The 26688-nt window shown below is 41.4% G+C and overlaps 1 protein-coding gene across 3 annotated transcripts in view; it reads left to right on the top strand.

Moving 5' to 3' along the window:
- srcin1b (SRC kinase signaling inhibitor 1b) overlaps positions 1-26688 on the top strand; it is a 140956-nt gene that overhangs the window by 58019 nt on the left and 56249 nt on the right. For all 3 annotated transcript variants that reach the window (XM_085285386.1, XM_085285388.1, XM_085285387.1), the window contains exon 3: positions 18141-18167. In XM_085285386.1, the coding sequence (XP_085141512.1) occupies positions 18141-18167 (27 nt within the window). The remainder of the gene's footprint in view (positions 1-18140; positions 18168-26688) is intronic.

Raw genomic sequence — 26688 nt, forward strand, 5'->3', positions numbered from 1 at the left:
ATCCTACTCTTTTGGCACGCACAGCTTGTGGCCATAGACGAGGGCAGGAACATGGCTGTTTGTGTTTCACAACTTCCTCTCATTACCACAGCAGACTGATACAGCATCCACACCACTGCAGAAGCTGTGCAAATACATCTGTCAGTGTCCCGCTCCACTCACTTCTCACTTGTAAACCAGAGATACTCCAGGCAGGAGAGGGCAATCCAGCCCTTTCTAGTGGAGAATCACAGCTCAGACTCAGAGGGGCTAATTCTCTTTCCATGTGCTTCACACTTGGCTGCTCCAAATCGCCCCAGCGCAAGCTAGAGGTCACGTTTGATGAAGTCAGGAGGCAAGGATCGTCTGCAAAAAGAAAAGAGGATGATATCCTCTGCCTCTGCTCCCAGCAAATGTGTTCGGTATCGCTGACAGGGCAGCATGTCACAATTCAAATCATAAATATATCCATACATATCCATATCATATGAAAGGAAATATATAAGACATTGGAATAAAATTAGTTTGACAGTGACTTTCATCCATGTAGCCAGCTCCTACGCGAACAGATCAGAAAAAGTAAATGAATTCAGTACAAAAAGCAAAATAATTGGTGGTCATAGGGAACAAAAATACACCATCTGTTAAAGTTATTGATGGTTTTCTGGTCCTGTGCAACATTTTAATTGGTCAACAGATTTCTAGGATTGAACTAGGACTGATTCAGTGGTTTTAGAACCTCCCAGTAAGGACTTGTTTCCTTATGAAGTCCTAATTTGATCAATAAAAGCTCATATCGTGTATGGATTATGACACAGAGCCACATCCACAGTTTTATACAAATCTAGAGGGGGGTGCATCCTCGGGGGAGGTAAGAGTGCTCTCCGAGGGCTGTCGGCTTCTACATGTGAACATTTTCTTCCTGAGAGATAATAGCAGCACATCAGCGGGCCTGCAAACCCAAACAAGAGCATTATGTGGCGAGACGCCTCTGGGGCTTTAGACACACGGATGCAGTGGAGGCATGTTTACGACCTGCTCGCTGGGCCAGAAATGGCCACCTTCTCAGCGGTTATTACCTGAAAAACGTCAGCAATAGAATATGGAGAAAAGAATTGAAGTGAGACAGCGAGCGAATGTCAAAATGTGAGACACCTCCCTTCATCAAATCTCCTCCCTCCCTTTGCTCTGTCTTTTTTTTTCTTTGCTTCATATTCTCAGCTTCACTCTGCCATCCATCAACGCATGCTCTCATTTGATACCTGTGACAGATGGTCTGCTGCAGCTCTTCTCTGTTCGGCTTTAGGGAATAACATTCAGCCATAGGGGCTTATTTTCAGTCTTTCTCAGAAGGAGATGATGTCATATCTAAAATGCGGGGCTGGAGCAAACAGCACCTGCCGGGGCTACAAAAATAAAGAAAAACCGCCGTTCCTCTAATGGCCACTTGAGTCTGGTTTCAAAAACGAGTCAATCCCGACAGACTTAAAATGTTAAAATGTACAACTTTACAGTGTGTCATGTCACGTTGCTATGTCCATTTTTCATAGTCTGTAGGGTCATTTGTGTCATTTGTGTCATGAATAGATTCATTTATCAGTTTTCTGATTTTTACCTCTGGTGGCTGGAACATGTACACTATCTATAGAGACCAAACATACTTTTAGGGATGTAAAGTTGAAAATTTTAACTTGGGGTTTATTTTGGTTTTCCAGAAAACCTCTGCTGGCCATTAGAGGAACTACAGTTTATTTCACTTCCATCTTGACTTTTTTTGCATTTATCTTTATTAGCACCCAAGGTTTCTCTAAGTTATAAAAGCAATAGATCCAATAAATTTAGTCCTTTGTCAGGACACATCGTCATGTAAACTTTAAAAAGATCCTTCTGTACTCAATCCTGGTGCCAACCAGTGTGATGCTGTACCTTATTAGTGAAGGAAGAAGCCTGAATGACTCATACGAATGGTCAGCTGAGCTGACCTGGATCTGTTGCCTGAGAGAAAGTCAGAGGGACTAAAATGTCTCTGGGTTTCATGAGAGGCTTTTCCAGGGTCACAGAACTGGACTTGGCCTAACTTTGGTTTTCTGTGCAGGAGAAATGAGGGCAAATCCAGGTAGGGTGCAAGCATGCCATCCAACTCACTGCAAGCCGAGTCGCTCTGACCGGCTGTTGTTTAAAGAAAGCTCCAACATATAAAGGAGGGCCAGAATCCAAAGTGCTTGTTGAACCCCCAAGTTAAGGTCAGGCTGTCCTCATTCTTATGGGGAAAAAATGTGCAGATTTGTCAAAGGCTCTAGTGTGTCCTAGTTATACAGAAGACATTCCTGCACCGAGTTCTGGAATTACTGAGATAGTGCTGTCAGTTTTAACACATTATTTTTCTGCAGCAAACGGGTGCATTTTACCCCAAACAGGATTATTATATAGGCCAAAGTCTGCATTTGGAGCTTTGCAGGCTGGTGGTGACATCAGTTGCAGGTTTGTCTGTTAGGTTCCCATCCCATCAGAACATTTACTTTCCACGTTGTTTGGCATTTCTTTCACTTGCCAATTTTAGTTTTTCTTTCACTTCTTTTTAGTGCTTTAGAGACTAAAACTCGGTTAGAATTGGAAAAACATTGTGGTTTTTATAAAAACCTTCAGGAGAGAAATGAAAGAAAAGACAAAAATCCCTTCACAACAATATCCCTCCTTATTAATAAATGATGGTTTGGGAATGACGATCCCACCTACCAACACTATAACCCAGTTTGTGAATGAGCCACGCCGGCGGTTGTAACAAAACAGCAAAGACCAACCTGGTTGTTGACCATCAAACATCTTTACATAGGCTTCCTTTGTCTCTGAACTTGGACTGTTATCGCTCTGCATCCAGTGTTCCCATTGGATGAAGGCACTTGGTATATAACGGCGTGATGAAAGCTGGATCTGACCATAAAACATCCTCATCTGATTACAAAAAAATGGCTAACAACTTGATATTCACAAGTTGTTGGACAATAAGCGCCGCCTGCTTTAGTGTTTTATTCAAGAAGATATGAAAGTAGTGATTGAGCCCATAAACAAAAGTGTTTCCTGAGGTCAAAGATTCATAGTTTTCCCATAGACTTCTATAAAGTCTGATCACTTTTTGCAACCGGACCGATAACCGCCCTGCTAGCCATGAGAAAGAATGTGTTATTAAGGTAATTCTGGATGGGCTTGACTTTTGAGACTCAGAAGCAATGTTCCCTCTAATTTTTCACGTGTCTGAGCGAACACACAAACTCCCTGAGCGTCCCTTGGACCACTGTGAGCAACAGCAGACGTGTGCACTGTGGTCACGCCAGCATCCAATCCATCCAAGATACATGGTTTATTAAAATAATCAAATTACAGCATTTACATTTATTTTTTAATTAACTGCTTTAGCCCACTTACAATGAAAAGGTAAAAAAAAACTTGTTCATGACCTGTGTAGCATGTTAACACCATTGGAAGTAAAAATAACTTGAACTCCAATTTTGAAAACACAACTTTCTTTTTTTTTATTTTTTATTTTTTTATAAAGCTCTGACTTGTATTATGAGTCTGTGGTCTGGGAGAGAGTCTGTAACTCTGCAAAATACAGTATATATTGACCAATGTTGGGCAATTAATTATATAGTTACTTCTTCAAAAAAGTAACTGAGTTATGCAAACAAAGTTTTTTGCAGCTGTTTACCTAAAAATGCAGCCAAGGCGTTTTTTTTAAAATAAACATTTCAAACTATTTACAGAACAATCAGCTGTTCTGCATCAAATTATTTGTGCCACTCCTAAAAATAATTTCTGTCCACTATGAGATGAAGGACAACAACAGCCTGATACCTGCAGGCCTGACAGCAGCAGATGTATCACTGCTGTAACACCTGTAACACTCAGCAGTCACCTCATGGTGTCTAACAGTTTGGTCAGGACTGGACTGGGACAAAAAATCGGCCCGGCCCCCCAGGTATTATAGGAAAAGCCATAAAGCCTTTGAATGAAAACAGACACTGTTGTGACAGTGATGTACAGTCTTGTTGGTATATGTATGATTTCTATACATTTTACATCAGATAAAAACTTTGGTTGTAAGCTTCAGATAATTATTTAATAAAAGTGAGACATTTTAAATGAGAATAAGAAAGAAAACTATTTCCTTGTGCCCCCCTTTTCCCTGTTTCCCTACCTGCCCCCCTGGCAGCACTTTGCTAGATCCGCCCCTGCACAGTTACCAGCTGTCAGCTACATAAAAAAAAGGATCCTGGTGTTATTTGTCTCTCAGAAACAGTTCATAACTCCCCTTCAACTCATTTATGTCACCTAAAAGGTAAACCTGTTTCTCCATCACCTGTTCAGCTCTGATGATTCAGTAAGGACATCTCCTGGTTTCATCTTCATGTTTCCCTCTCACCACATATCCAAACCGACATCATGACCAGCAGCTTTTACAGCTGTGGCTCCAGCAAACATCAGCTGATACTAGAAATTAATATTAAATAAATTCTAACAACAGTTGATTAAGCTTAAACGTGCTGCTGTTGTTTAGCGCCACATCCACCGTTTCCTCTTTCTGGCGCAAAGTGGGATAAACAAACAAGAGAGGAAAGCCGATCAGCTGATCATTAATCAGTTTCATGATTGAAGTAGCAACAGGAGAGGGAGGAGGAGAGAATGAGAGGAGAAGAGGCAGCTGCAGCGTAACAACAGAATAACTCCAGCTTTGTGTCTTTTTCCATTGTAGCTGAAGTCCGGGACAAACTGTTCCTTTTCACCTCAACACGAAACGCGTAATATTTTCTCTGAATACGAGATGATTCCGTCTTTTTACGGGATGGTTGGCAACTCTACTAACTAACCTTATGAATAAAATAAAGTTCACTATCAGTAACATAGCACCCACCCAGCTGTATAGAAACTCTGTCATGCTAGCTAGTACGCAGTACGAAAAAGTCAGCACAATGAAAATAAACCTAAACTTGGTTCATATCTGACCCAGATAGACTGCAGTCATAACTTCTTACCTGAAGTTCAGTTCACCTGACGCTCGGACCAGCGGCTGCCTCGGGTCTCTCCTCCTGCCTCCCCTTTCTCTCATCCTGCTGGCCTCCACCACTTGCCAATGTTACTGAATCTGAGGAAGCACTGCCACCACCAAACAACTGAGTTATTTTTACACTCCGACCAGCATCTGGCCAATCCACCACCTTTAATTGTTTATATCGTTACAAAGAAAAAAAAGTCACCGGGCCACCGAGCAAATGCCCAATATGCCCGATGGCCAATCCAGCTATGGTCGTGCTATCAGGTAACCCTTCGCGTACCAACTGTGGCACGCGTGCCGAGGGTTGCCGACCCCTAGTATATACGAATGTGAATCGCATTATTGGCTGGACTATGGGGTAAGGTGGCATTGTTCTAATCTCATACGGGAGCAGCCAGTCACTGACTAACACTGCAAAACAGAATTGTTAAAGTTTTAATTTTAATTTCAATTCAGGTTAGATTTTTTTTTGTGCGCAACACAGATTTTCTGTGCGCAGAGACAGTGCCAGCAGTGCGCAATTGTGCACATGCGCAGCTTAGAGGGAACATTGCTCAGAAGCATGCCCTTGTTTTATCTACAGTCTGTGGTTTACTGTAACTTCAGAGTCAGCGTCTGACCATTTTCCAAACCAAGTAAGCTGGGTTGTTTTCAGATGTTTGAATTGTTTTCAAATGCTCCGTATTTTCCTTCTCCTCAGTTGATTGTTGCGTTGAGAATACCCCTTCAGTCTTATATCTTCCAAAAAGAACCAGTCTGCATACTGTATCATAATATTAGTGTGGAACGGGTTATTTAGTATTCGTATGTACATCCATCCATCTGATCGCGTGGGCAGCAGTTTAAGCAGAGACAGCCACGCCTCCCTCTCCCCACCCACCACTTCTAGCTGTCCTGGGACACTGAGGCATTCCCAGGGCAACAAACTCAATCTCTCCAGCCTGTCCTGTGTCTGCTCCTGGTTCTCTTGCCAGATGGGTATGCCCAAAGCACCTCACCTATAAGAACGTGTCCTCTGTGCCCCTCCCAAATGCCCAAGCCTATCTCTTAGCCCAGGCACATTTATGTATTATCACCTAAAGCAAAGAATTGCTGAAAATATCACAAATACTTTCAGATGTATTCTAGTCCCGACCTCATGAACTTTGTCTGTTGAGCAATGAGCAGCTGTGCTATTAATGTCTCCTACAGTCTGTGGCGTCATCCCTGTTTACAGCAGAGGAGTCCTTCCTCCTCTTTGCTCTGTGGCGGGCGGCTAATGCACAGACTGATTGATTACCTGTCCTGATTCCAGCTCTGTATTTAACACAGGCTGAAACTGATCTTCTCACATCACCCCCCTCCATGTGCTGCGTTTATTTACCCAGACCACACCTTCTTTCTACTGATGAAACAGGGTGGACCGAGGGAGAGGGAGAGAGAGATGGAGAAACAGGTGGAGTCTGCTGTCGTCATGGCAACCCACCGTTTCCCCATATAAGGCAACTGAGTGATATCATATGGTTGGCAATGCCTGGGCTTTGGAAGGAGGCACACGCTGTACTGAGTGAGAGGCGGCAGCAGCGGGAGAGAGAAGGAGCGACAAGGAGGGAGGGGTCGTTTTATCGTCTCTGTCCGGGATGGAGGGGGGCGAGATAGAGTGACAAACACAAGAGGACAGAGAGAGAGAGAGAGAGGAGGAAGAGGAGGGTGAGGAGGAGGAGGAGGAGGGGTAGGAAGACGTGCTAACTGCCTCTTAGGCGCTACTACGGGCACCGGCGAGGGGGGACTCTGGCGGATTCTCGGGGCAAGGGAAAGACACACACACCAACACACACACACACGGAGAAGCCGCAGTGGAGAAAAAATGGAGAGGGGGGAGGAGGAAGAGGGAGGCGTGTGGAGCGGGAGGATGCGCCGTCATTAAGTAGAAACGGTAACTCACTCTTTTTCCTGTGTGGTGCTGCCATGACTGTGACGCTTGGAAGGTGATGGAGAGGAGGGTGGTGGAGTAAAAGTAAAGGTGTGTGTGTGTGTGTGTGTGCTCCTCATGTATGTGGATGCAAAGCCAGGTAGAGCTGATGAGTGCACACACCTCTTGTGTGTGTGTGTGTGTGTGTGTGTGTGTGTGTGTGTGTGTGTGTGTGTGTGTGTTTTTAGAGGGGAGGGTCCAGTTGTTGTCATGTAGTCAGGTGAGGGTCAGGTGTGTCCGAGGTGCCGCAGTGATGCATGTGTGGACGCGTGTGAGGCTGGGAGTGCACATGTGTTGATGTGTTTGGGCTTGGAGAAGGAAACAGAGTGATGTGAGGGAGGGAGGCGGGGGTGACGGGGGCACAAAGATGGCTAGTTGGCATGCAGGTCAGGCGTGCACGTCTCTCTCTGCTCATCCCTCTCTTTCCTTTCTACGAGTCCTGCCTGTCTCAGCGTGTATGTGCGCCTTGGGATTTCAGCTCAAGTGACTGAGAAATATTGCAGGCAGTAATCACCGAGTCACAGTGCATAGGGGGCCTGTTTGCGTTAGATGAGACAGGTTTTATGTTCCAAAAAATGTCCGCTTGTTGGTGCATTAAATTATCTGTGGAGTGACTTGGCGGTGGATTCCTTTTCTTTTCTTTTCGCCACTCCAATTTAAGGCGAATAAACGTGGCGAGCAGGTGATTACCCAGCACACAGCTCGGTGCGAATGGGAACGTGTCAGAGATTAGAACACAATGGGTGCTTGACTTTGCAATTATCAGATGTTTGTTGCTGTTGCTGTAATTCACACGAGAACCTGGGAGAAGGACGGTGACATTAACGCCTATTTTCCTCCTGCTGACGTGTAATTATGAAGCCGGCGCGCAAAAGTGCCTCCGAGCTGAAAATGTGAAGCCAGCTGGAGGTTAGAGGTTGTAAGCTCTACATATAGAGAAATAATCCTTGACAGGATTAAGTTTCTTTGGAGAGAAATAGTCAGAAAGTGAAATTGGGATACATGAATTTTATTTTGATGCCAACCTTTTGATGACGAGAGGGTAAATTCAGGCAGGATGGCGATTAAACCAGAGTTTTTCCTACATCCTCTTCCTGCTGCTTGCATTGTAATGAAAAGTTTTTACTTACTGGGGTTTAAATTACTCGAGCATAGCAGACATTTCTGCGTATCAAATAATCAGAAAATGAATAACTTTTATTATCAAATAAAGAAACCACACTCGCTGGAGTTTTTAGGAGAAAAATATGCATACTAAATGTGCTTATGTGTGCAGCTACCCCCCCATAAGCCCATTCTCAGCCAGGAAAACCCCTGTGTATGAGATATATTGCAATATTTTATATGAAAGCAACATGTGGGAGCAATAAAATCTGTACTGATTACATTTAAAAGCAGTTTCACACAACAGAGCAAGTGTTGAAGAGGATAAAGCTTTAGCCATCCTTATTTTCTTCATTTTTATGGGCTAAATTTCAAATAAGCCAGTATTTAAACACACATTTAATCACATATTCTACCTGTCATATGATCAATGCTAAACTTGAATGAAAATGGAAAAGGAGGAAGTTAAAAGCTCCCTCTGAGATTTCTTCATTTGATGAAGTTGTAATATTTGAAGATGTGTTATGGTCAGTATTGATATAAAGGTTTCTTCCTTCCATATTATACTGGAATATTGATTTCTATCCAGTATTCTATATAATTAAGCTGAAATCTCCTACATTTTGAATATCAGACCTGTAAGTCACTGAATGGTGATTTAATGGCCACAAAGACTGTTTGGGAAGAAGATTCAAGGGTAACACATGAGGCTGATGATGGGAACAGGCTTTATTGAGTCATCAGTGATATGAGGTGATGATGATGTTCTTTAGTTATACCAACATAGCTGCTCATTGGCTCATAGGAAACGCCAGCAATACAATAGGACTCATTTCTAGCAGATGAGGGGAAATGCAATCCAAATAAATCCAACACCCTGATTACGGCTGGATGGGGAGAATGTAGGACGGCTCTTTGCGATGGGAACAAAACTGTTCAAACCTCTATTGTAAGTCTTTATGAACAAAAAGCAGCGCTGCTTCTTGAACTCAGCACGATGTCTAAATAGAAAGACGAGTAGGTTCAAAATTCTTCCCTTGATTTCTGCACGTTGAACCAATAAAAACACGAGCTGTCGGGCGTTTTTTTTTTTATACCATTAAGCATCTTACAACTTCAATCAGAGCACACCAGAGGAGAAACGATGTTGCCTCTGTAGTTTGTTGGAGTATATAGTCAGTATTACACACATGGCTCTTTTATGCTCCATGTTTTTGAAAATTGCAAACGACTGCCTTCTTCCCGATGACGTCGTGTGCGTTGTGTAAGACGCCCTGCGTGCTTCGCTGGGGAGGAGTGAGCAGTTTACCAGATCGCTCAGGCACGATGTTATGACTCTAATATGTCACAGTGACCTTTAACAAATAAGGCCAGGAGATTAATCAAATTTGACTTTCAGTTCTGGTTTCTGGCTTCAACTGGTTATAAAATCCAAATAATTGTGATTAAAGACTTCAACTGCAAAACTAACTGTAGGTAAACCTGTGGAAGGGTTAATAAGAGTTGCATTTGTCTCCTGGTCACTTGGGGCCTTTCACCTAATTTGAAAACTGACAGCCAAATCACCGCTTTCTATTGGCTTCCCTTTGCCTCCATCAGTATGACATCATTTGACAGAGATGGCCACCTTCGCCAGAAAGGCTTTATGGTTAAAAAACAGGTGCTAGTCTTTGCTTTTTTGCTCCCTATCAGAGTACTCTGTGTCCCCAACAGAGCTTCTTTTATCCATTTACTCTCCAAACGAATTTTATTTAAAATGATAAAATGCTTGTGCGTCTGTCTCTTGGATCCTTCTGATCATATAGATAAGATAAAAAAGCAGAAGAGAAAGCAAAAAAACGAATACATTTGGATTAAAAATGTGGTTGTGTGAGTGTTAAATGTTTGATTGGAAGTGTCTGAGTTAGGCTGAGGCACACTGAGGCTGGGTGGCATGAGATCAGGTACAGCATGATGGCTCTGTTTTGGTCACCAGGCTTGGAGAGCGGCCTGGAAGCCTCACACTGCTCAGAAATCTGGGTCACGACAGCCCACAGGCCTGTTGAGGTCTTTGTTTCCTCTGCCCTGCTTCCTTCACTCCATATTTAAAAACAGCGAGATGAATTTTGCAAAGTTTAAACTTGAGTTTCCAGGAGAGACAAGAGAAAATACTGGGGATCTATACAGCTCCCAGAACAGCTGCTCAAACAAGAATTAAGTTCCACCTACACCTTCATTTTAATTATTAAGGGAATTTGTTATTTCAAAGCTCTCACCGCGTTTTAATGAAGTTTAGATGCACCGACAGAAAGAAACCCACCTGTGCTTTATTAAAAACACCCCAAACTGCAAACTGCAAATTAAAAGCCCTGAAAGCACATTTTCTCAATCAGCTTCTGACTGGGAACGAAGCGCTCCAGAGTGAACAGTTTCTGCTTTTTACATGACAGATTTTCTATATTTCTGTTTTGTTTTTGCTCCGCTCATCTCACTGGTGTTCAGTGTGAAAAGGTGCTTCCACGTATGTCCACCCACCAGTCAGTATTTTTGGCAGCTTTTTAAACAGAAATGCCAAATGACAGTTGTGTGCTTGTTTTTGAGAGTGGAAGTCTCAGCAAACTAGAGGTCATTGTGTTTGAGGCTGAGACACCTCTGAGCATGTTCACATTCCCACTCATGAGTAGTCATTGTGGAAAAATGTTCTCATAAACATATCTGCTGTGGCAGGTACCAGCACAAAGGTCATATTCGGTATTTTGTAAAGTCTTTATACGTGGCAGGTTTGGGGATGAGTGCGATCCAGTCACAGACTGTATGAAAAAGATGGTTTTGCAGATTTTCACCACCGTATAAGACTTGTAATTCTGCCTCAGGGTCACGGGGGGTCTGGAGCCTAAGCCTGATGCCGGGCTACACCCTGGATAGATCACCAGCAGGGTCAACCGAGAGAATTCAATTCATTTGGATGCAATTCAGTTTTACTTTCAGTGCCAAACCACTACAACGGTCAACTCAAGGCTGTTTATACAATACAGTAATAAAGAGAAACCCAAAACAAACAAATAATCAAGTGAGCAAGCACTTGGTGACAGTTGGAAAGAAAAACCTCGTTTTAACAGGAAGATCCTGGCTCAGGGAGGGGCAGCCAGTTGGGGACTAATCACCAATCACCTTTTTGTGTGGAGTTCGTGGCTTCCTTCCACAGTCCGAAGACATACAGGTGGGGTTAGCTTAACCAATCATTCTAAATAGTTGTCTATGCCTTTTTTTTTTTTGCCTCTCATTGTGTCTAATAAGCACCAATACTGGATTTTCTTTTATGTTTCTTTGTCCATTCATTTCTGGAGGCAAACAGTGATGTAAAAAAAAAAAAGCTCCCCTTAGTTGTCTTAAACCTAAAGTAATGAGTCTGTAGGGAGTAGAAGTAAAACGTTCTCAGAAAAGCAGATACTCAAGTAAAGTACAAATTCCTGGAAAAATGAAGTATTTGTTAGGGTCCACCTCTGCTGGAAAGCTGTAGTTTTTTTTTTCTAGTTACCTGTAACTGGTTAACTGGTTTTCTAGGGTTTCCATCTCCCTGCTCCCTCCCATCCTGCTGTTTCTCTCATATAACTGCTTTACTTCAGTTATGATTGATTGGACTGAACGTTTGTTTAATTTCACCCAAGTTGACAGATCTTCTATGAAACACAGTCTGCACACTAAATCTGTAGTGTGGTTTTTTTACAGTCTTCCTTACTTCACCCCAAACCAGTCACTGCAGATGGCCCCGCCCCTCACTGAGCCTGGTTCTACCAGAGGTTTCTTCCTGTTAAATAGGAGTTTTTCTTTCCCACTGTCACCAAGTGTTAGCTTATATGGGGCCATGTGGTTATTGAGGTTTATACTCCATTATTGTAAGTTCTTTAGCTTAGAATATGATTTCAAGGAGCAACATGGCAGCTCATAACAACAAGCTAATTACTGCATAGACACTCCAGCTAAATGCTGAATGAAGCAGTTGCTCTCTGAGCTGTTGTTTTCACCATTTCAGGTGTCCTTATGACAAAGATGCATTGAAGAGTGAGAATAAATAGCGGCAATTCGAGCCACATGTGTGATTTTTTTTCTTTCTAGAATTGTACAATGGGTAGCTCAGTGCAGTTGGAAAGATAATTATTGATTTCATCTTCTGGAATCAATAACTCATATTTGAAATATTGTAGAAATACAAACAATGTCTCTTTCCAGCTGTAGACAACGAGTTGTAACATTTTTCATCAAAATTCTCTGATCTGGACAATTTGATGAGAAAGTGTGCAGAATGAGAGATGTGTCCTGAAGTGCAACATCAGAAAAACTGAAAAAGTACAACAAACTTCTATATATGAGATAAAATCATTTCACACATCACTGTTGGTCTCCTGCTGTTTATTGTAGAAAACTGTTGGGGGAAAAAAAAAACACTTTTTCCCATTTAATTCCATTTAGGAAAATATTTGTTACACTGTATAACTTCAGTTATCTAATGTCATTAAAATGACTTCACACATCAGTAGTCTTGTGAATATGCCTGCCAGATTAGGCCATAACATCTGGAATCCCCAAACCCTCCTCACACACTAAATGGGGTGGCTGTAGCTCAGGAGGTAGAGCAGGTCCTCCATGAATTAGAAAGGTGGTGGTTCTATCTTTGGCTGCTCGAGTGTGCATGCCAAAGTGTCCTTGGGCAAAATACTCAACCCCAAGATACTCATGTATGTGAATGTTGGATAGAAAGCACTTAGGTGTAGAAATAAGCGCTTGGGTGAATGAGGAGTGTTGTACAAAGTGTTTTGAGAACTTATGTATAGTAGAAGAGTCCTGTATAGGAACTGGGATTTTACCATTTAAATAGGAAGACCTAGTCAAAGAGATTTTTTTGAAACATGCTGTAAACATGTTGGACATTTTAACATGGAAGTCTTTTGGAACCGGCCTCACGTGACCATTAGAGGAACTTTTTTGGCTTTATTTTTTCATCTGGGAGGTTGTCAGATCCATTTTCTGCTTGTCCAGCAAGGGGGTGTGGCTAATTCTAGGTGTCATTGATGTCATGGGCTGTGAGGTGGGGCAAACACAGGACAATTCACCTGTCTACAGTAAGCATGTAGTTTTTGTCATGTTTTCTGAATTAGGTGCAAGTGCAACGAATTTGATACTCTAGTTACGTGAGAGTTTCACGACTCTTCTGTGATCCTGACTTTTTAAAAATAAAATCTGTCCATAATCTGGCAGACAGGCATATAAAGACCTGGCAAAGCATTCAAAAACACCTCTGTGGTAGATTCAGCTACAGCAAGTGAACCTAGGATCACATTTGTTTCGCACTGTGTTGACTTTTTCTCTGGACTTTAACTTTGTTGCTTCCTTTTGTAGTCATGAATATTTGATGCCATGCAGCAGTGTTGTAAAGCGCTGGGGCAACTGCATTACTATGATCAGTTCTGCACACTCACTTCTCCTGAAATTGTTGCAAATCGTTTGTTGTCACAGCTTTTTGTAGATTTTTTAGAGTTCTGTATTGAAGACAGTGCAAACTGTCCTGATCACAGATCTCTGCCAACGCTTTTTAATTCTCTCAGTTCGTTATTTAGATACTGGAAAATATCAACATTCTTCAAGTCCTCCGCTTAAATGTTTGTTGTTGCTGCTTCAGTGATCTATGAGGGATCTGCTGCTTGGTGCTTCTGGTCCAAATGCAATTATGGGAATGACTTTATTTTACTTCATTTGACAGAAAGCTATTCCACCGTGATTTTTGACCATTAGATAAACAAATGTCTCTGTAAGTGAATGAAGTCCTGATTAACAGCATTGGTTAGAATCATTTCTACAGTTTTAGTTTGAAAATTAAACAAAAAAAGGAAAATTCAGGTGGAAAAAAACATGAATTGGAATCAAAAAAATAACTGGAGAAAACTGAAATAACTTTAATGTAATGTAATATGCTTTGTTCATATTGTTTAACATACTGTCATTAAAAATGTCTTAAATGTTAACTTTTTTAAACATTTTACGTATTTGAAGTAGAAACAAACAAAAATAAACTCGAAATAAACATTCAAAACCAATGAAAACGACAAAACTACGACGACACAACAAAAGTTTCTCTTTGTAGGGATACCCCATATTAACCACATACGAGAGTGTTTCTATTTTAAAATATCACCAAACTGCTCATTAAAAGACAAAGACAGATGACTTTTAACCAGGAGAGCTGAGTGCACGATGCACGGGGGACTGTTGAGTCATTGCTGCTCGCATGTTTGGTTAAGCTTAGGCACTAAAATGTCTCAGATATGGAAGAGACTGTGATTTGGTTACAGACAGAACATTTCGTGATACCAAACACATGCTGGTTAGTAGCTGACAAGTTGACAACAGCAGCACATATTTTGCTGCTGAAGGCAAAAACAGCCTGTGGAGAATCAGCATCAAATACACACACAGTGACACGCTGCTAGACATTTTTATTGGGTTATTTTTCATCTACCCACAAGTTCAGTAGTCCGTGCAGTGACGACTTAACTGTTGTCTGTTTTTTTTCCTGCCAAATATTAAAACAATTGAAATAAAAGGTTCCTTGAAATAGAAAAAGAAGCTACGTGTCGAATAACAGACTTTTCATACACTGCAAAGGGGTCTTCAGAGTACCAGCATCCTTTATGTGTATTGTCTTTCTCACTATCATAAAGATTTGTATGAACATGCCTGACTTTAGTTCCCTCATTCAGCCAGCATCTACATATAAGTGAAAGTTGAGGAAAATAGTGGCCGGTGATTTCTCTCTTCGTTCAGGAAAGACTGGCTCTGATATCAGTCATCATCGAGCATAACATTTATTCAGGCAAAGGTGTAAAAGCTGTGGGCTTTACTTGAGTGGTTTCACCCTTTCTAGCAGATGTTGAACCTGCTGCAGGGATTTGAATTTCCCCTTCGGCTACAAGAGCAGATGATGAGGTCTTCAGTCAGTGTTCGAGTCCATCCTGCAGGTTTTTAATGGGACCTGGTGTTTAAGTTCTTCCACATCAAAGTGAGAACATTTTGTGCGCAGCTGGTTTTGTGCACAATAGTGTTTGATCGCAATAGGTGAAACTGTTTTAAACTGTTTTAAAAAGTAAGACTTCGTAAATTAGCTCATGCGTCAGTTCAATAAGGAAGATCTGGATCCCTCATCTTCCTGTTTGCTCGGGTGTTCAGCTGCCAGTCTGTTCTTTACATCACTACCACTTTCCCACGCTGTCAAACTCAAAGCTGTCATCATTTCATTAATCCAGTCGTTTTCTTTCCTGCCTTCTTTTAGCCAGTCAGCCTCCAGTTTGCATCCTTTATTCTTTCCCTCGTAAAGACGAGGCCTGGCGATGTCCATGGTACCCTTAAGGACGAGTTTTGAAACTTCAGTATACATAAATAAGGACCTGGTTTGAGGACTATTAAAATAGTTTCCAAGGGTAGCTCCAAAGCTAGAGACCTAGACCCTATACTGCAGGTGCCCAGTCCTAAATCCTGTCACCACTGGGATTCCATTCTGCCACAATGGATCATTGGAGTCTAATTGCCAAATACATTCATTGATTTCTCTGTCTCAATAAATCATGTTCAGTTCTTCCAGATGAACTAACAATTGCTAGTTTGCTGAAATCATTAAGTAAATGAGGAGATTGATGATGCTACTGAAGGGTTCCCTATAAACATCAAAAATAGGATTGGTTGTAAGGGATTGGACAGTCTGCCTGTAAGATCACTAATAACCCAAACAGTTACCACCATGAACTTCTTAAGGTGGAGCAGTTCACCCTTTTATAATGCGTACTGTGCTTCTCAAACATAACAACAATACAGCTGCTGCTGAGAGATGGAAAAGCACTCTGGGAAGTTTATTTCTCACTTCCAGTTTGGATAAAAAAGAAGGTAGACTGTCGGAGAGCGTTATTCACATACAGTAATGAGTGATTTAGCCGGCTGTAATTAGTGACCATAGAGAGATGGATGTCTGCTAAATGGCTAAAACAGTATTAAATTATGGTGTCATAGCACAGACGTCTTTCATAGACTAACCCATTCGTTTGGACGAGATAATCCAGTGTCTCTGAAAACTGCTAAACTACACACACGTTAATCTAGGCAGATTAAATTTATTGCACATCTAATAATATTGGAGACAATGCTTTAACATAAGAATTCCTTTGCTTTGCAGGCAAGTAACGCTAAGTTATCCGCTAATCCTAGCTTGTTTGGGCTGCATTCATAAAGTTGAATGAGAGGAACGCAGAGATGCAGATACCTGCTAATTAGTGCTAAATAATCAACTGTTGCACACATTTCTTGGACAGTCTATTCTTTGATGGCTGTTTTAATCAACAATACTATTGAATATTCACTGGGAAGTATTAGACTGTACTTAAACTATCCTCAAATGTCCAGCACGTCTGTCTCCAGTGGATCTAATTTTTCGTCTTTTGAACTTTTTGACAACTATCATCTTTTGATTTGCATATTTTTCCCTTTTTTGGAGGAACGTGTCATCTCAAAGACAGATGACGTTTACTGATCTGATGCCTGGTTGTTAATGAGTTCTTCTTCCATTACTGCCACCTTCTAGCTGTAGGAGCAACTTACATCCCCCTTGTACTGAAAAACCAAAGAAAAATATATATATTCAAGAGAAAACATAGTTGGTTAAACTTCAGTATTTTCTAGCTAACTTAAAGGAAATGTAAACATTTGAAAATCATGGTTCTTCCCATCTGTACCTCAAGTTATTTTTCAGATAAACAAATAATCAATAACATGCACACGTGCATTTTTCAGCAGGTATTTAACCTATCTGTGTATTGTACAGATTGAATGCTCCATCCTGCACGGTTGCCTTAACAGTATCGTGCAGGGCGTGAGAGGTGTTGTCCAAAATGGACATTATCTTGGCCAACAGATTTCTGGAACACTCTGTAAGCTTGTCAAAGGAGCTTGCAAAGAAAAGCGTCTGGACTTCTTTAAGTTAACTTCTTTAACTCTGTAAGCATGTTTACTCGGGAGTTTATGAGTATTGACTTGCTTTTGGACTTAATTTTTGACTCTTCACATTTTCGTATTTCATTTTAATTTCCCAGCTCGGTGTCTTTATGCTTTACCACCTTGTTGGTTTTGTCTTTTTCATAGAGATTATTAGCAATACCAAATCAAATCAAACATCAGTGCAGAAAGGTGGCAGAAATTTGCCCTGACTGGGTCATTCAAATACTTTTGAAGGGTCACACAGGGTCGTACTATGGAACGTATCAATTCATGGGCTCTGACTGAAGGTGACGGATCAGTGCATAAACGCTCTCAGTGTCTGCATCTTCAGGAATCAAAGTAATGCTGACCTGAGCACTGGCTTCCTTCCAGATCAAGTAAAAATGGCAGCTTGTTAATCCAGTGTCTGTGCATTGCTTTAATCCCGGTCCTGGGTACACGCCAGCAAACTCTGCAAGTGAGCCTGTGGGGCTGGTTTTAGGAGCTGCCTGGCCCTGCATCATTAGTATGTGTGAAGTCACTGTAAACATTTGATTAATTGCTGAGAAGCAATTACAAGCAATTAAAGTCTTATTATGATGGCAGTGAAGGACAACGCAAGTTAATCTGGCTATCATCACGATAATTAGCTCATCATTTCCTCACCAGGCCTAATGTACAGAAAATAATAAATAAAAAGGGCAATTTTTGGTTTTCTTGCTTAAGCTTTGCTACAATGTGTGGTCATTTTAAGCAAAGTGGCCTTTGTGTTTTGGGGCATATCATTCTCGCTGTGTAAAAACGACGTACCATTAAACCTCTCAAACTTCATTAGGCACACTTTGCGGTATCACTTGCAAATCTTCGCATGGCGACTGAGTGACAAAGCATTTTCTCTCTCTGTTCTGGTTCTAACCAGTCAGTTTTGTGCTTTGAGCATTTCTAGTGTGGCATTTGCAGAACAAAAAGTCTCACACTCAGTCGTTCTTTTTCTCCCTCTTTCACCCTCCCTGCCCCTCTTCTGTCTCCTTTACTCTTTGTTTTTCTTTCCTCCCCCTCTAGCAACAACCAAACTACTGGAGCTTCAAGGTCAGTGCCAATATTGTGTTTGTGTTTCAGCGTAAATCTGTGCCTCTGTGTGGATTCGTCTCTTAATAGGATAACTCCATTGTGTCTTTGCATGCCTGCTTCTCCACTGCATTAGCGCTGGTCACACGTTGGCACTCACTTCTGCATTTAACTCTTTTAACACTCTTGTGCTGCATGCTGCGACATTTCTCCCTCAGAGTGTTCACATAAGAAAGAAAAAATCCCTGCATGAATCAAATAAGTGCTTTGGTTCACTTTAAACTATGCAAGTAAGATTTCTGATATGCAATTATTGAACACAATATGCCTGTTTCATCAAATATGAGGCAAGAAAAGGTCCAGTTCAGCCTGAGAGCTGCTGGCTGGAGCTTAACTTACTGCTGCTGCTCGCTAAAATTTCCCTATAAAAAGGCACTGTACCAAGCTTGTTATTGGCTGTCTCCAGACCTGCAGATCCCTGCCTACAACTCCCATGTTGTCTGTAATTCAAATTAAGCCTGGTGTTGGTCTCTGATGGTAAAACTAAATCAATGAGAGTTTAGCAGGCAGGATGTGCAGTGGGATTGTCATTAGTGACAGAAATATGGATCAGATTGATTCTGTTCTGCAGGTTGTGCAGATGAATTATTCACCTGTTTGATTGCTGTGATAAATATTTGTTACTTGCATCATAACTAAAGCTAAGATTCCCACAGATTGAGATTTGATGTATGATATGCAAATATGTGCACGCATGTGTGGGGCTAGTTTTGCTGTGCACAGGGTTTTTATCAGCAGTCTTTAGATATATTACCTCTCTGAGTTTCTTCTGTGCAGGTAATGTAAGTGCCACGCACTTTGTGACAATCAATATTTGAGCAACAGAATTAGCTGTTGCTCCATCAAGTTTTATTATCTTGTGAAAGAACTTTATTGCCAACATTTTGGACCTCATCTGTTGAAGGTAGTCTAATTCGCCAAAGCAGAGCGAGGGCTATGATAAGCAGCTGCAAGATGGTGAAGTATAGGGAGTAACTAATTCAGGACCGCCACAATAGCAATGTGGCCATCGGGGAGGTTGGTAGACAATACAACAGCAGTCCCCAACCTTTTTTGCGCCACAGACCGGTTTATGTCCGACAATATTTTCACGGACCGGCCTTTAAGGCGTCACCGATAAATACAACAAAATAAAACCAGTACCAAAACATAGAAGATTTATTCATAACACACAGGAAAAGTCCCAGGGAAACCGAGTTAACGATAAAAACCGTTAAAAACCGATTCACACCCAAGCCTCAACTCTTGTGGACCGGTACCAAACAACTCACGCACCAGCCGGGGGGGGACAGCTGCGATACAAGACAGCTGGTTTGCAACCGAAGACCAAAAGGGTTGTTTTTTTAGTAACATGGATAACTTCATCCATTCTCTGAGATGGATAAAGAAGATCTAAGTCTATAAATAGGGGTATCCCACCGAAGTAAAGTCTGTGTGTAGGAAACATGAAGTGCGATCGTGGCTCAAGAGTTGGGAGTTCGCCTTGTAATCGGAAGGTTGCCGGTTCGAGCCCCGACTCCGACAGTCTCTGTCGTTGTGTCCTTGGGCAAGACACTTGACCTGTTGCCTACTGGTGGTGGTCAGAGGGCCCGGTGGCGCCAGTGTCCGGCAGCCTCGCCTCTGTCAGTGCGCCCCAGGGTGGCTGTGGCTGCAATGTAGCTTGCTATCACCAGTGTGTGAATGGGTGGGTGACTGAATGTGTAAAGCGCTTTGGGGTGCTTAGGGACTAGAAATTGCACTATACAAATACAGGCCATTTAAATGAAGTGTCAGATCGGTCTGATTTTCAGCCTAAGCCTGACAGGTTGTTGACAGACACAAAATTCCTGGATTCAGACTCTGAATCTTAACGACTCTGATGATATTTGCACAGATGCACGTGCACCTGTAGGCAGGGCACAAGGTTTTTAGCACCAGAAGCTTTCTGGTTTTCATTTCCAGTCCGCTTTGTTGTCAGACTTCTTTTGACCATTTGTGTTTGAGCAGCCTCAAAGGTTAACCAGCAATCTTAAAATGTATCTGCATTCATAAACGATGCTTTTATGGTTTTGGCCCGTGTAAATTTTTTGCTTTTTTTAAATTTGTGGTTAAACTCCTTTATTTGAAAAATAGTCTCATTGAAGCTTTTATGACTACAGTGATGTCTGTGTACTGATAGTGTTTTGGTTGTACTGTGGGCCAGCTGCTTGTAGATACTGCAGAGACATAATGTCTTTCCTTATCTGGACAGTTGGAACAGGGTCATGAAACTGCATGATCACAGCTGCTGCAAAATGTCTCTCCCATTCTCCTTGGTATCGAGACAGTTCCCACAATAATGTTTGCTTCAATTCATCTGCATCTCCTCAACAATTATTTCTGCACGAGGTTAATCCTGGTCTCATTGTAAATTCCATAACAACCTTGATACCTGCGGGCTATCCCAGAAGCCCTGAAAAATTTGCCTTTTAGGCTTAAGCAGTCTGAAAGGCGTAGTATCCTCCATCAGTAGAGAACCCACTGATCTGGGAACCATGCATCTATGTTTTAATTTCTCTGTTTGGTCATTGTTTCTGGTCCAGCAAAGAAGTGCATAAACGTAGAGTGTTTTGAAATATACTGTAAAAAGATGCAGACTTTGGCTACCATATTTGCTTCAACAGTTCATGTATTCAGATTACATACTCAGTAAGAAAAATGGTGCATTCCATCCATCAGTCCTGTCACCACAAATACACCATTAATCCTCTTACGTTTCCTTTAATACAACCAAGAGGCCAATTTAACATTTTGAGTCTAATTTCTTAACATCTAGCGCACAGATTGTCTTTAAATTTCCAGCACGTTTTCATTTCCCTTTTTATCAACTTTCAGCAGAGTTTGGTGCCTTTAAAGGCTATGTGTACTTTCTGTGCAGGCATAGGCTGTGAAGGATATAAGACTACCTCTTGGAAGTGTGAACTTTACATTTGGCGTTCTCTGTAGCGGTGAGAAAGGGATGAATGTGACCTAAAGCTGGAGCATATTACCTTCTCATGCATGGATGGATGGATTCAAAAGAGTGATTCGGACCTCAAGCGAGCAGCAGAATCATTTTCTCGTAGAAGTCTTTACACTCACGGGGTCGCCCTCTGGTGGCCCTTAGAAAGAATGAAGGTGTAGCTCTTTACACCTTGAAACCTTGCATCAGAAGGTAGTGAGGGTGGTCTCCAGCTGTGCAGTTACCCTTGGAAATACAATGGAAACTATTCTAACCTATTAACCAATTAAAAGGTAAGAAAACTACAGGTGCAGACGAGGTCATCAGATGTCGTCTTTATGGGGGAAACAGTTAAGGGCTTCAGAGCCCATGTTCATATTTCCCTGTGATGGGCTACCCTGGCTTTTACCCAGTAACATCTGGGATAGGCTCCAGCCCTCCCAGGACCTTGAACTGATTAAGCAGTTCAAAATACAGTTTGATGACTGCATTCATCTTTTAAATACAGTTTATACACAATTCAGGAACCTTATATAAGTGTAGTTAGTAAACCTTAGTAAACCTTTAGGTGTCATTATCAGGCATCCACTCCCTTAAACGTATTTATAAGACATTTTTAATCAGGTTATTTCAGTTCAAGGTGCTTTAAGAATGATTCCCATGAAGAATAAATGTAAAACAAAAGAAAAATTCTAGTTTAAAGTAGCATATAATATTTTATTTAACATGCAGCAACTGAAGTAAATAAAATAAGATAAATAAAAAGAAAAAAAGAATAAAAAAAGATTAGCTAAATGGAAGCCGTGAAGTCATTAATCATGCCCTTTTATTCTTTGTGGTTTTATTGAATGCAATCTGGACTCAGTTACACACTTAGTGACAGAAAATATTAGAGATAGGATTAGTTGACATGTAGCAAAAATCCAGAGCCAAATTTAAACCCACGCTATCACAAACACGCGGTCTGCTATCCAAGATTTTGAAAACACTCAGAGACCCCTGAGTGCGCCCTTATTGAATCCAGCCATCGGAATGAAACCTTGTTTCCGGCTGGAGTCGGAAATTTCACCAAGCGCTGGCGAGGCTGCAATGCAAATAGCATGACATGAAAGGATTAATTTGAAAACAGGCCCATTAGTGGTCATCACTCACTGCCAGCTTCAGCGGCTGTGGAGCTACCAGCTGGTTTCAAACCGAGGAACTTGCTCCCACTCTGTGAAAAATTATATAAAGTGACAGAGCGAGTTTACATCCAGCATCTGCAGACAGCGTTTGTGCCTTCAGCTGTGTTAGCACAGGCACGTTTGAAGAATGTCACTTAAGTTCAAGTGTCAGCTAAATAATAAGAAAACGGATCATTCAGGGCGAGCTGGAGTGTGGGCAGACTCCAGGTTTGTTGTGCGTCTGTTGTTGTGTGCAGTCTAATCATAGATTGTTGCCACTGTGACATCACCCATTGGTTCTGAAGCCTCGGCGTTACCATTTTGGCCCCTGCTATGTTGTTGTTTTAGAGCTAGTAGCAACCATATACAAGTTATTAGCTGAGCTTGGTTAGCAAGGTGCATAGCTGTAGAGCACAGGTATCTAATTATTGCTAAATACAGACTGATTGGACAGTCTTTACCACACAGAAAGCCGTATTATTTGTCACACAATCCAAATAAAATGTTCCAAATGGCACCAGCAGCACAAAAACCTGTTGGGAAATCTAGTTCTGTGTCTCGAATTAGTGGACATGAGGCAAATCTTTAACTTTTAAGACTTAAAAATACAAAAATGGGTTCATTATAAAAATCCTCATACACCATACAGATGGTCATATGTAAAACTATCCATAGAGGCTAAAGCTGCTTTTGGTCCCAGGCTGTGAACATATTTATTTCTGCTGAAAAGTTGGACATTTTAACATGTGAAGTATTTGGACGGACTTGGTTTTGGAGTCAACCTCATGTGGCCGTTAGAAGAACTGCAGGTCCACTTTGGTTTTTATTTTTTAGCCCTGGAGGTTGATGACTGGGTGTAATAAGTATCACATTTCCTGCAAATATGTCCAGAGGATCAGCAATTAAAACAAAAGTCACAATAATTAATGAGCTGATCTTACTAAATGAATTTCAGGTGATTTAAATTGAGCTGGAGGCAGCTGCTACAGGCGGCAGATGTTCTGTGTGAACACTCCTGCTCCTGTTTCTGGCCCCAGACAATAACTTACTCTGATGTTTGAAGTTTCCTTTAGCTTTGAATTTATAATTTTGGGTATTTTTATGTTTCATTCTTCACCTCATGCACATTTCTGTACCTATTTTGTGCATTTTGCTGTGTGTGTTTCTGTGTGTTACTAGTCTGTGCAGCCACCAGTTGTACATCTGCGTGTGCTGGCCAGGACACTCTTGCAAAAGAGATTTTTAATCTCGAGAGTCATAAAGGTTTAATAAATAAAAAAATGAATAGCGATAAATAGATTCCGCTGAGGATTTATGTGCCTCAGTTCTTCTGAGATATTAAACTTTAATAGCAAACAAAGAAAGTGTCTCCTATGAAATTAGTTTGGAATTGGGATGCTGTTTATGAAAAGAAAGAGTGCTTTTGGCCCCACAACAAACCATTTTAACCTTTAGTATATAGATGTGGATTCAAGTTCTTCAGCTCACATAATCATATCAACACTATTAATGACTAGATAAACTGAAAGTAGATGAGAAAACAAAGCAGTTTTTTCAGACTTGACAGTTGGAAAATAGAAAAATGCTCAAAGTTAAGTTGTTTTGTGGAAGAAGAATCAAATTTCTTTACATCTCGGCCATGTAAGGATCAACATGGGACTAAAATGCATTATTAGTTCCACATCAGGCTTGAATAAATTATGCATATTGAACGGACCCATGTGACCCTTACTTTCATTGAGCTTGTGTTGTGTATGTGCTAACCTAAGCACTTACTGCAGCTTACATCATCTTAACCATAAAATTACTTGATAATCTGAAAGGCATCCTTGCATACCTACTGCTGATGCAGCAAATCTGAACTCTGCTCAAGGATTTTCTGTAATGGAACAATGAGAACACTGCTGCTTTTTGAATTAAATGGGATGTGAAATGTCAAAGGATAAGGTTGAAGGGATAAAACCAAAACTAACAATGAACTTGTGTGTCTGCATGTGTGTGTGTGTGTGTGTGTCTCGTTCCTCTCTGCAGTGGAGCTCCACCGCTGTCCAAAACAGCTGTCCTCTTTACCATGAACACAGCAAACTGTAGTTTATATATAGCACCTGCACAACATTACACAAATATTGTTGTCAATACAGCAGTAAGTATGCTCTGAATTAAAGTTTCTGGCCCTGGAGCAACCTTAAAAACAAAAATCAAGGTCAGTGAAATTTTATACCTTCATTTGTAGAGAAGTTAAAGGTTGTGCTGCTAGTAAGTCCAACTCATTCACACCAGGTAGCAGTTTGCAACATGACAGAGCTGACCACGACGGCTAATATGTTCATACCCTCCCCTATGGCCACAAAATGTAGGTGTGACTGCAGGGCAGACCCAGAGTGGACTTGCGAGGTTATCTCTAAGGTGGCTTTGGAAAAACTCAGCATTCCCTGGAAGAGCTGGAGGCAGTGGCTGAGGAGAGGGAGATCTGAGAAGCTGTGCTAAGATTCCTGCCTGTAGGACCAGGACTCAGAGACCCTGCAGGATGGAGCTGATAAACTATCTTTGCTCTGTCCAGCAAAGCACCTAACCCATAAATAACCCCCAAGAAAAACACTGTGCAAGTGCAAACAGTTACTTCACTGCTTCTCTTTGCATTCACTGAACAAAGATGACACGTAGAGAGGTGTGCCTGCAGCAGGACTGCAAGACCTCACACTTCCAGGCTGTATAATGAGTCTTTGTCCAAAAAATATCTTGACTTTTTTTTTCTGAAGTCCCTACTTTTACAATTACCTAAAAACGCTGTATAGCACTACTTGTTGGTAGAGAGGAGCATTCATGGTTCCATCAGTTACAGCAAGTCGTGCAGGTCCTGACTGTAGGACAGCAGCCCCAACATCATGTTTAACTGTTGCGGTGATGTTTTTTATTAAATGTTGTTAGTTTTAGTCCAGATGGAACTCAAAAGTTGAACCTTTTAGAAGATTTGTCTCTTTTCAGTCCACAGAATATTTTTCCCCCCAATTTTTTTTTCTTTGGCAAAAGTTGAGCTGTTGTTGTTTTTCATCAGTCTCTTTCTTATGGTTGGATCATGAACTCTGACCTTAACTGAGGCAAGTGAGGACTGCAGTTCTTATTCTGGGTTCTTCTGCTGGGTGATGCGTTGATGTGCTCTTGGAGTAATTTTGGTAGACAGGCCACTCCTGGGAAGGTTCACCTTTTTTCCAAGCTTTCTTGGAATTAGCCACCTTAAATAGCTATTTTGCTAACTACATTAAGGGCCATGCCTGCATGCCTGTCTGAGGTTGCCTTTCTCTATGACCATAATGTTCTCTAAGACAGCTGTTTGTACATCAAAGTACAAGCAGAAATTTCAAGCCATCAGCCTGTATATCATCATACACTTTGCCAGTTTTCCTTCTCGTCCCATTTGTACTCACCACTCAGTTAGCATACATCTTGCCTGGACCTTGTCAGACGATTTAACATAGCCTACCAAACATATTGTTGCTTTTGGTTCAGTGAGGACTCTTTCAAAGGAGGTCAAACTTCTCTAAGAACTATGGCTCTATAGCTTACCTGGCACTATGTTAGCATCCACAGCATGTCTTTATCCCGTCTTCCTTCTCTCACCCCAACCGGTCGCAGCAGATGGCCCCGCCCCTCCCTGAGCCTGGTTTTGCTGGAGGTTTCTTCCTGTTAAAAGGGAGTTTTTCCTTCTTACTGTCGCCAAAGTGCTTGCTCATAGTGGGTCATATGATTGTTGGGTTTTTCTCTGTATGTATTATTGTAGGGTCTACCTTACAATATAAAGCGCCTTGAGGTGACTGTTGTTGTGATTCAGCGCTGTGTAAATAAAACTCAATTGAACTGAATTCATCAACTTCTGCTAACAGGTGATGTGCTCTGTCCCTGGGCCGCCTGAAGCCCTAAGACATTTAGCTTTCATGATATGGTGTCCTGAATGTTGGGAGCTCTTTTGGTCGCATAATTCCCACTATGGGCGCTGCACGCCGTTACCTAAACCCTCTTTGACAGAATTTTCTTTAAGGATATTTAACAGGAAATGGATACTGAAGCAGCAAATTAATTCATTCATAACTTATGTGCAGTTTTTCATTGCAGAATGTTCAGTGGTCAAATATTCCCACCCTGCGAGAACCACTGCTCAACAGCTAAATTCACTGTTGTGCTTTTTAAGAGAGCAATAATCTTAGAATAAATACAATTATTTTGTAACAGGCGCTCAGTTAAGTCACAATGAGGCAAAAGCATCAAATTGAAAGGCACTGGAATTATCCTTGACTATACATGAATACACAAAACAAACTATTATTAGTGTCAGACGATGTGGGAGGGCTTACGGATTGATTAA

Source organism: Mchenga conophoros, linkage group LG8 (assembly GCF_057382185.1).
Source record: "Mchenga conophoros isolate Kocher_MC1m ecotype Shallow Benthic linkage group LG8, M_conophoros_male_GT1.1, whole genome shotgun sequence".
NCBI lineage: Eukaryota > Metazoa > Chordata > Actinopteri > Cichliformes > Cichlidae > Mchenga > Mchenga conophoros.